The sequence below is a fragment of the Dryobates pubescens genome, chromosome 4, assembly GCF_014839835.1.
Source record: "Dryobates pubescens isolate bDryPub1 chromosome 4, bDryPub1.pri, whole genome shotgun sequence".
NCBI classification, from domain to species: Eukaryota; Metazoa; Chordata; class Aves; order Piciformes; family Picidae; genus Dryobates; species Dryobates pubescens.
Window position 1 is genome coordinate 1,077,052 of NC_071615.1, and position 11,117 is coordinate 1,088,168.

Consider the following 11,117-nt stretch of genomic DNA (forward strand, 5'->3'; position numbering starts at 1 on the left):
GGCTGCACTTTCGGAGCAGCAGCAGCAGAGTAGCAGCCGCGAGTCTCTGACAGGCTTGGGGAGGGGGCTCGCTGCAAACGAGCCCGCAGGAGTCTTTAAAAGGACTTCTCAGAGCTGCAAGGGAGCTAGACCAGGGGAGGCAATGCAGGGCTCCTCTGATAGCCCTGTCTCCTCTCCGTGGGCACACGAAGGGTGCTCCCAGCCCCTCCCCGGAGCAGCTGCAGCCCCGACAAGGGGCTACTCCCAAACTGGGGTGCAGCGGGCTGAGCAGCCAGCACTGCGAGGGGACAGAGCCAGGTAAGGACATCCCTGCGCTTGAGGAGGGGGATGCTGGCATGGCGGGGGGTGTCGGGGGTGAGACTAAGTATCCTGGCTCGGGGGCTGCTGCTCCGGCACCTCCAGCCCAACTTTCGGCAGAGTGGGTGGCCGGAGGCTGTCCCCACCCGGGCTGTGATAGCCTCTCCTGCCGCTGCTCCGTGACCACCCCCGGACTCCAAGCCGGGAGCCCTGTCCCTCCTCTCCCCGGGGGGAGCGGCTGCGGTCCGCCCCGCCCGCCGGAGAGAAGCGGCGGAGCTCGGGGTGCGCTCCCGGCTCGGGGAGCGGCCCGGGGCGGGCTGGGGACGGGGTTTGGGGAGGGGGCTGCAGCCGGAGCGGGGCGGTTCATCCCTCCACCCGGAGGAGAGGAAACGCTGGAGCTGCAGGTAACCATTGCATGACGATAGGGGAACAGCGAGAGGGGCTGGGGGAGCCGAAAGTGATCAGTGTGGGGAAGGATGGGAATGGGGTAGGATGAGGCTGTGCAAAGCGCACCCCCACTCCTGAGGGCTGTCTGGGATGAATGAGGCTTTAGAGAGCTCGGTCCCGTTTGCAGCTTCCCCCCGAATTTGCTTTTCTCACCCGGTTTTTGGTGCTGGAGAGCAGAGTGAGCCCATCCTGGCCGGAGGGATGGTGGGGAGCGAGGACGAGATGCGGAAAGCAGGACAATCCTCAGCCTGGCATTAGAGCAGGACGATCCTGAGCACTACATTGAAACAGCACAATCCTCAGCGTTGCTTTGAAGCTGGAACGGGAGAGAAAAGGCACCTGCTGAGGGATGTGCTGGCACAGCCCCATACATCACCCCCTTGAGCCGCAGAGCCCTGGATGCTCCTCAGCCTGGCGGAATAGGGGCACAGAAAGCCATGGTGGGGTCAGAGCTGGACACAGGGTGCTGCTCTCTGATAAAACATAGGAGGGAAGCCCAGGGAGTCGGATGTGCTCCAGGGTGATTGGCAAGAAGTCGATGGTCGAGGTCAAAGTGGAGCCTGGGGAGTCATCGTCGGAGCAGCACCTTGTGTCCGTGTGCCTCGCTGGCTCCCAGCACCTGCAGAACTGGGCACAGCTTGTTGCCCGTGTCCAGACCTGTGCCCCGGAGGGCATGGAGAGAACAGCCCGGCTGAGGCGTTTGGAACTTGCAGGCTTGTGCTGGGCTGAACGAGAGACTTCTATAGCTCCGTGGAGGAGGAGATGTGCAGGGCACAGCAGGCAGCCAGTGCTTAGGGTGCTGGGATGAGTCTGATAGTGCTTGTGGTGGGAATCCCATCTCCTGGTGGGACCTTGCCACCAGGGCTTGGTGGCCAGAGTGGATCTGCACTACTGGTGTGGGATGTGCCCAAGACAGAAACCTCACACCTTGGGAGGTCCCCACACGCAGTCACTTCTCCTGGAGTTGTTCCACTTCTTGGCAGCAAGAGAAGCTGTTCCTGCGCTCCTTCAAGCTGGGGCTCTCTTGGAAGGAGAGTCCCCAAAGCCAAAGGGATCTGTGGGTACTTCATCTGCCTCTCAGCCTAGGAGCAGACACAACCTCCAGTTAAATATTCCTCAACTGAATTATCTTTCGAGTCTGCCTCATCCCTGAAATCAGCTGATGTTAACAGATTGCAGAAGAGAGAGGGGTGGAAAAGAAGCGTTTCGGTACAAAGCCTTCTGGTGACAGTGCTGGGTCAGTGCTGCGGTGAGAGTTTAACCCCAGACAGACCTGCCTGGGTGTGAGCATGGACAGACTGGGCTCTGCGCTTGCCTTGTGCTGAAGTTGCTTAAACCAACTTACCCGGGAGCCAAACCCAGCGTGGGGTTTACAGGAGTGCTTGTGTGACAGGACCAGCTGCAGCCAAAAGTGAGTAACCGCTAAGCATAACAAAGCTTGAAGTGTGCTCGGGGTCAGAAAAGAAACAACCCCACACCCAACCCAAAACAAACCCACGGCTATTGCGTAAATATTTGGCAAAAGCGAAAGTGTTTCAGGGGCTGTTTGTTTGCAAACTGGAAGTAGGACCCAGTTTCCAGTTCACATCTCCGCAGGGAGCTCTGAAACGCTGGGCTGGGCCGAGCAGGGTGGTTACAGAGTGTCGCCGGCTCGGCAAATAGAGCTCCTAAACCTGGCAGGGGGTCTAGAAGTGGCCAGGCGTCGTCCAGCTTCGGCTCCCATTGGTCAGATTTTAGTACCAGAGTAACTAGTCAGAGCAGAAAATCCAATTCAGTGCCAGGAAGTTTGTTTTGTTGTGTCTTCTGCAGAGAAAAATCAATCACTGCAGTTGCTTGGAGTGAGAAACACACCCTGGGGAATATCTAATGGCAGATCCGAACAAGGAGCAGGTTCCCATCTGAGCTGAAGCCTTTTGCTTTTTTCACCCCAGGTGGTGAAATAGGACAGAGAGTGGAAAAACCGAAGAATTTTGATGACATTTCTGTGCTCCCAGGGAGCTACTGCTTCAGTACAAGAGTGTTATTGTAACTGTAAGATGCTGAAGCAGGTCTTGGCACGATGCTGCTTCTACCTTCTCCTCACACGGAGCCTTGCCTGGGTGTTTGTGTTATTTAGGAGCTGCTCTGCCAGGTCCCACCAACTTTCACACCACCACCACCACCACCTCCCTCCTTTCTCCTTCCACCAGCAGCTTGCTCTCCCTCCTGCAGCAGCAGCAGCCCTTGGCTCTGCCCACCCCAGCCATGAAATTACAACACATGAGGCCCCGTGGGTTGTGGCTGAAGAAGCAGGTGATGAACTCTCATTCCTAAAAGGACAAATCTGCTACAGGACCAGGAGAGCTTTGCTTTCTTACTGCAAATTGCTTCACTTTGTAGCCAGCTCCACGGGATAAAGGAACAAGCAAAGAGTTCTGCTGCTATTAGTTACTTGTTGAACACTTCTCTAAGTGCTTTTCCTCCCATCACTCCCAAAGCCATCTGCTTGGGAGGTGTAGCTGTCTGGATTACCATTTTTGTCTGTTCCTGCTGGGCATTCCGCACCTGGAAGCGGCAATCTGCTCTCCTATTGTCATAATTCTCTTCACAGCCATTATGTTTGATGCTGCAGAAGAGAGAGTGGTGATTCTAGTGGTAGATAGGCAGAGACATCACATCTTGACTCATTAGATTTCTTCATGCAATTCCTTCCTGATCCCAGCTATACTCTGATGCAGTGCACTTCACAGGGAGATTTTCTGCTTTGCTATTGTAGCCACAGCCAGGGAGAATTTCAGCCTTGATCTGCCTGAACAGTTTGAAGTTCCTCCTTATGTTGTGAGGATGCTTCAGGCACTAACAGGCTGCTCTGTGCTGTCGGAGGGATACCTGCTCATGTGCCCAGCCAAAGCATGTCTGGTTAGGATACCTGCTAGGGAAGCTTTCATAGAGGCTAAAACCCTCTGAGCAGAGTGGTCTGTACCAGAACAGACTGGAACAGGCTGGCTGGGGAGGTGGTGGAGTCACCATCCCTAGAGGTGTTCAAGGAATGTGTGGCCATGGCACCCTGGGACATGGTTTAGTGGCCATGGCGGTGTTGGGTTGATGCTTGGACTGGATGATCTTAGAGGCCTTTTCCAGCTGAAACAACTCCATGATCTCTGCTATTTCTTCTCTGAGTTCTCCTGGGCAGCAGCACAGGCAGCGAGGTATGTTCAGCTCCACTGGATGCCTACTCTGTTTTCAGGGTACTGCTCTGTCCAGTGCAGACTGGGAATGACATGAGTGATTGCTCTGGATCTGTGTTCTCAGCTCCTTAGCTTGCCCCTTTTGTGTGTGTTGTAAGCTGAAAGCACAGACCAATATGATGTCTCAGGGCTCTCTCACCAAAGGGAAAATGATCTGCATGAAAGAAGTTCTCTAGAGGTGTTTTATTATTATTATTATTAACTGATTAATTAAGAATATCAAAACAAGGGTACAGGGTATCAGTCAGCATGCCTTAATTATACTGAGTCATTGTCTGGGGAGGTTCATGGTCATTAAGTGCTCTAGTGGCACTGTAAGATCAAGCAAAATTGTGCTGGTGAGGGATAAGATAGAAGCTAAATGGAGGGGGGGGAAAAAGCATCTAAGCTCATCAAAGACACCCAGCAAAGCCTGCTGATGGAGCTGTGCAGGTTGTTCTGCTGTTGCCATGCCAGAATGAATCCCAAAATGCCAGTGGCTGGGAGGCAAGGGTGCTGAGGTTCCAATGGCTTAGTGGATTAAGCACTGAAAATGAGGACTCTGGAGGTCTGGGCTCAGAGCTGGGTGACTTTAAGAGCAGTGCATCCCCAGATGGTGTATGGGGGACACTCAGATGACAGCAGTTCCTTGCTGGTGCTGCCAGCATGCGGGTTGTCACCCAGTGAAGAGACTCAAGACTCTTCATGAGAGCCTTAGCAAATGTGTTTCCTTCTGAATCCACCTGCTGTGGAAGGGAAAGATGCAAAATTCATCAAATGGAACAAAAAAATCAGAGAGCAAAGATTAATATTCACTCAGAACCAAGAGGGAAGCTCCAAAAATACCAAAGAAGCAGACTGGCTAACTGCTGAGGCATCTCTGACCCCTGAGGACAGCCCAGCAGGAGGAGAGCATCACAGCTGCTGTAGGAGGAGGCTGGAAAAGTTGCCCTACTCCATGGAAGACACACAAAGGTCCCTCAAAGAAAAACCCTTTGAGTGTATGAGAAATGTCACCAGTGGGTGACTGGAAGAGCCTGAGACCCCTGTCAAGAAGAGCTTTTGTGCAGCAGGTTATCCACAGCATGAACTCCTCTTCCTCAGTGCTTCTTGCTGCAAAGGATTGGGACAGGCAGCCCAGGACAGTGGTGGAGTCCCCATCCCTGGAGGACTTTAAAAGCCCTGTGGATGTGGTGCTGAGGATGTGGTTCAGTGGCGACCTGGCAGTGCTGGGTAAATAATTGGACTCAATGGTCTTAAAGGTCTCTTTCAACCAAAACATTCCTGTGAGTCTCCTAAGGCTTGACCTCTAAATGTGGTGAAAGGAGCAAGAGGCTCAAAGAACTTCCTGTGCCATGTGGTGGTCAGTGATTTCCAAGCTGTATAAAGGATTCAACTTCAGACAAAAAAATGTCCATCCTCCTTTTATGTAACACTGGGATGAGAGGCACACCTGACTGCACTTCCTGAGCCTCCCCTGCTGAGAGGCAGCACTGATTCTTTTTCCTATCCTGCTATTTTTGCAGTCCCAGAACAACTCTTTTACTTTCTGACCCAGAGTGGCTGTTGCTGAGTTAGCCTGGGAGGGGCATTCCCCAATGTCAGCACCAGAGCTGCTTCCAAAGACGCAGTTCCAACTGCTCCATCCCAGCACCTTTCTGTTCTTCCCCTCAGGGGTCCTGCCTGACCAGTTGGGTCACACAACATCTGGGATGCAAGAAGATGCAGTTCTCTGCAGATCAAAAGGTCAGACTGGAGCAGGGTAGATTTAGGTTAAACTTGAGGGGGAAGCTCTTCACAATGAGGGTAGTGAAACACTGGGGCTAGGTGCCCAGAGATGTGGTGGAGGCCCCATCTCTGGGGACACTCAAGGTCAAACTTGATGGGGCCCTGAATTAGAGATGTCCCTGCTCACTGCAGGGAGCTTGAACAAGATGACCTTTAAGGATCCCTTCCAACCTGATGCATTCTGTGGTTCTATGATTCTGTGAGTGTGGTGCTGCTGTGGCTTCTTCCACGGTCCCCCCACAAATGATCTGAGGTTCAGTACAACCTTGTCGTTCAAAACCAGTGTTAGAGCAGAATGTCAAAGTCCATTCTTCATCCAGGCTTGGAGTTTGTCCTCTCTGGTGGAAGTTTAGTCTTATTTATTGTGGTGGAAGGCCAACAGTTGGGCTTGATGGTCTTCGAGGTCTTTCCCAACCAAAACAATTCTATGACTCCAGGACGCTGTGCACAGGGAGCCTGCTCTGGCTTGACCTTTCTCTCCAGTGTGCTCTCAAGGATTGCAACAACTCTTGCAGCAAGCCCATGGCTGCAGCTTTTAACCTCAGACACCACAGCAGCGTGTTCAGAACCTGCAGCTCTTCCCTGTCCCTTTCTCATCTCCATCTTCAAGCCTTGGATGTTTCAGCTCTGGCTGCTTGCTCAGCTTTCCCATCCCAGCCACCCTGGATTTCTGCTCTCTCTGGTACATCTCCTCCCAGCCCTGGAGTTGCATGTGAGACACCTACCTCCCATCTGCACACTTCCAAATCAGAACAGCATATTCATGATTGCCACTGGGAGCTGGAGGCACTTCGACTCTCACTCGCCGCAGCTTTTCTCACCCCGAGAGAAAGCACCGCCCCTGGAGGTGTTTGCATTCCTCCTGGAGGTGTTTGCATTCCTCCTGGAGGTGTTTGCATTCCTGCTGGAGGCATGAAGGCTTTGGCTTGCCTGGGGAAGTCAGCATTTTGTTTGTGTTTGGAGGGCCCGGCTGCGATGTGGGCTGGGTGGGTTTGAATCCAGATTCCTACCCCTGGATTATTATGGAAACTTCATCATCAGGTGATGGGAAGAGAAGCTGCTGGGCATGCTCTGCCTCAGCACCCTCACCACAGCCTGCTGGCTAGGCTTGGGTGAGATCTGGGGCTGGGTTGGTGTTGTGCATCTCCTCGTTCCCACAGCAGATGCTTTAAACTTTATATAGCAGAAAGCTTTACAAACACCTACCTAGGCCATGAAAAAATATGCCTGTGAATCAAGCACGGCACAGAAACAGCAGTGGAGATGCTCAGCCCTTTTCAGACTGCCTAAATAAACAACATTGCCCTTGATGACCTGCAAGGTCTCCTCCAACCGAAGCAATTCTCTATTCCATCACCAGATCTCTTCAGCTGTCTATGCCCTGAAGCTGCCCACTGCAGTTTGGATTCCTTGCAGGGGAAAGGTGCTTCTTAGACCCTTCAGGGTGAGAGGAGAAGGGTTCACAAACACAGAAGGGTCTGGAGAGATGGGAAAGAAACAGCTTGCTCCTTTCCACTGCAGGCTTCACATCCACATGCCCGTGGCTTGACCTGCTGGAGAGGTGTTCTCAGGCATGGTCCTTTCCCTCCTGTACCTCGTGGGTTTGCTTTAATTATTTATTTCCCCCCCCCCCACCCCCAGGGTTCTGTTGGTTTTTAGGAAGGGTTTTTGCTTCCCACCCACACAGCTGCTGCTGATCCCTGGGGCTTCTCAATTGGTTCTGCCAGGCAGTAAGTGGCATTTGAAGATCTCAAACTCAGACTGTTTCTATGTAAACAGGAAGACCTGTGAAACATTGCAGTGGAGCTTTGGATGTGAAGAGCCAGGAGCTATCTTTGCTCCTGGCTTCTGAAAGCACCCAAAGCTTGTATGGGGGTGAGATGGGGCTGAGTCAGTCCCTGAGCCTCTCCAGGCACCTTCTGCTAAGTGACATTAGAGTTGAACCAAGTAGGACTTTCAAGCTTTTAGCCCTGCTGCCAGGGCTCTGCTTTTGGTCTGATTTCTTACACACTCTTTGGTCAGTGTCTTTCAAAATGATCTTCCAACAATTTCTGGATCAGTTTTAAGACAGAAGCTCGGAGGAAAGGTGGGTCCTGTGTTTGTGGGGTTCTGTGCAAGCAGAGGGTGTTACCCCTCCTGCTCCTTGATTTCACAAAAGTGAGGAGAGTGAGGAGGTCAGAGGGGGAGGTCTGATGGCCGAGTGGCACAGGAGACATGGAGGAACTAACATTTCTCAGCAGAAGAGAAAGGATTGACTGTCACCAGCAGGTTTTGGCCACACAGCACTCTGGAGGAGCAGGAAGGTTGTGGTGCATGATGTCTATTACCCTCTCTCCTGGTGGGATGCATGCTGCAGGCTCCCAGCCCTGACCCCATTGTGTGGAGCCTGTGACAGTGAGAGAGATCCCTGCACCTACTGGGACCCAGCACTTGGGCAGTGAGAGAGATCCCTGCACCTACTGGGACCCAGCACTTGGGCAGTGAGAGAGATCCCTGCACCTACTGGGACCCAGCACTTGGGCGGTGAGAGAGATCCCTGCACCTACTGGGACCCAGCACTTGGGCAGTGAGAGAGATCCCTGCACCTACTGGGACACTGCTCTTGGGTTCTCTCCTTGTGCAGTTCCTTTGCTCAGGTACTGATCTCATCATCTCCTGGCATGTGCTGACAGCATAATTCAAACACCAACTCTCTGACTATAGATAGCAAATGAAATGATGTGTAAAACTCAGCCTTCTTGGAAACTTCTCTCTTTTTCTTCCCTTTTTTTTTCCCCCTCTCTATTTCTGTTTTGTCTTTCCAGGAACAAGATGCCTGTGAAGGTTGATCTCCCTTAGCCTGGCAAGGAGAGAACCGAGGGGGTACAAAGTTATGGATCCTTTATACTTCCCCAACACCTTCAGCGCAGAAGCTGGTTCCAGAGAGGCGAACTCCTCCCTGCTGGCCAACCTGACTGAGAATGGGACCCTCTCAGAGCAGCCTGCCTTCAAGTACATCAACAAGGTGCTGGTGCCCATCTGCTACCTGCTGGTGTGCGCGGTGGGGCTCAGCGGCAACACCTTGGTCATTTACGTGGTGCTGCGCTACGCCAAGATGAAAACCGTCACCAACATCTACATCCTGAACCTGGCCGTGGCCGACGTGCTCTTCATGCTGGGCTTGCCCTTCATGGCCACCCAGAATGCCATCTCCTACTGGCCCTTCGGCTCCTTCCTGTGCAGGCTGGTGATGGCTGCCGACGGCATCAACCAGTTCACCAGCATCTTCTGCCTGACGGTGATGAGCATGGACCGCTACCTGGCGGTGGTTCACCCCATCAAATCCACCAAGTGGAGGCGCCCCAGGGTGGCCAAGCTCATCAGCCTGACGGTCTGGACCTTCTCCTTCCTGGTGGTGCTGCCGGTCATCATCTTCGCCGACGTGCAGGAAGACTTCCAGACCTGCAACATGAACTGGCCGGAGCCTGTCAGCATCTGGTCGGCAGCCTTCATCATTTACACCTCGGTGCTGGGCTTCTTTGGGCCTTTGCTGGTGATCTGCCTCTGCTACCTGCTGATCGTCATCAAGGTCAAGTCCTCGGGGATCCGAGTGGGGTCGACGAGGCGAAGGAGGTCGGAGAGGAAGGTGACCAGGATGGTGGTGATCATCGTGGTGGTCTTTGTGTTTTGCTGGCTCCCCTTTTACATGATGAACATTGTCAATTTGATATTCATCCTGCCAGAAGACCCTGTGCTGGTTGGGGTCTACTCCTTCGTGGTGGTCCTGTCCTATGCGAACAGCTGTGCCAACCCTATCCTCTATGGGTTTCTTTCTGACAACTTCAAGCAGAGCTTTCAGAAGGTCCTGTGCCTCCGAAAGGGCAACGGTGTGGAGGATGGTGACCCCATGGAACACAGGCAGGAGAACAGCAGCCGCTTGCAGGAGTCCATGTTAACCCAGAGGAACATTGAGTTCAATGGACACATGCAGACCAGCAAGGTGTGAGGGCACGGTTTGGCACTGCAAAGCACTTGTAGACCTGGACGCCTCGGGGACTTCAAGGAGAGAGGAAGTCACAGCAAAGCTGAGGTCTGGAGACCCACATGCTCAAAGAAATGTACATAGACTTTACTCAGTTCCCTTCCCCAGCTAAAAGTGTTACGGTCTGTACTGGGCTGTGTGAAGCTCTGCTGGTGGTGTGGCTAAGTCAGATGTGTTTCACCACGCTCTGCACTCTGGAGAGCTGATTTACTGGCACACCCTTGCCAGCTTTGAACCACTCTGGTGATGCAAAACAGCACCAAGCCTGTTCTAACCACCTTGTGAAGCTGAGCTTGTGGCTGCTGCCATCAGCACAGAGCAGAAAGCAGCTCAGATAATACCTTTGGGAGGGATCTTTGGGGGGTCCCTTACAAAGCAAAATGCTCTTTCTTAGGAGGAAATTTCATCCAGCACAGGTCCCAGCACTGATCTGGGAATGTGTATGGCTGTAGAGTGCTGGGAGGTCCATTGACATTGGTTAACTGTCCTGCACCCACTGGGGAGATTCATAGTGTTGGGGGATCCTTCAAGCACAGCAAGAAAGAGGCAAGAGGCAGACTGGGAGAATGTTGCTGGAAGGTTTCAGTGTATTCCTAACACTTGCACAGTCCAACCCAAGCTGCCTAGCAAATGTAATGTAACCACTTCATTATGATGTCAGTGATGATGATTGTGAAGCCCAGGAAAGCTGTTGTGTATATTTATTGGTTCTGAATGTCAGTATGGACGTCGATATAAACTGTATTTTCAGAGATTAAACCAAGTTCAATCCCCTTCTGACTCTCCCCTTTCATCAGGCTGAGTCTTGGATGCTTAAACCATCACAGGGGCAACAGTTTGGTGTGGCAGGACCGAGTCTAGGGAGCTGTGGCTCTACAGCCTGCTTGGACACCAAAAGGAAAGTCATAGTCATAGAATCATTAAGGTTGGAAAAGACCTCTAAGATCTCCAAGAAGAGAGATCTCCTAAGTTCAGTTCTGGGCTCCCCAGTTCAAGACAGGGAAGTAGTGGAGAGAGCCCAGGGGAGTATCACAAGGATGCTTAGGGGAATAGAGCAACTGTCTTGGGAAGAAAGGCTGAGAGACCTGGGGCTCTCTAGCCTGGAGAAGAGCAGCCTGAGAGGAGATCTGATCAATACTGATCAACAGCTAAAGAGTGGAGGTTCTGAAGATGGGGCTGGGCTCTTCTCAGTGGTGACCAGTGGTAGGACAAGGGACAAGGAGTGCAAACTGCAACACAGGAAGTTTCACTTCTTTGCCTTGAGGGTGCAGGAGCCCTGGAGCAGGCTGCCCAGAGGCTGTGGAGTCTCCTCTGGAGACTTTCAAAACCCTCTTGGACAATTTGATCCTGGGCAACCC

At 52.7% G+C, this 11,117-nt stretch overlaps 1 protein-coding gene across 1 annotated transcript; it reads left to right on the top strand.

The window, feature by feature from the left end:
• Positions 1-652: 652 nt before the first annotated feature.
• Positions 653-10,506, top strand: SSTR5 (somatostatin receptor 5). Its single transcript, XM_009897357.2, has 2 exons — positions 653-701; positions 8,543-10,506. Exon 2 carries the CDS (start codon positions 8,611-8,613, stop codon positions 9,721-9,723), a length of 1,113 nt encoding a protein of 370 aa, XP_009895659.1. The 5' UTR covers positions 653-701; positions 8,543-8,610; the 3' UTR covers positions 9,724-10,506.
• Positions 10,507-11,117: the final 611 nt, after the last annotated feature.

Excerpts from the sequence above, each read along its gene's own strand:
- SSTR5 (XM_009897357.2), top strand. The coding sequence starts at position 8,611 with ATGGATCCTTTATACTTCCCCAACACCTTCAGCGCAGAAGCTGGTTCC.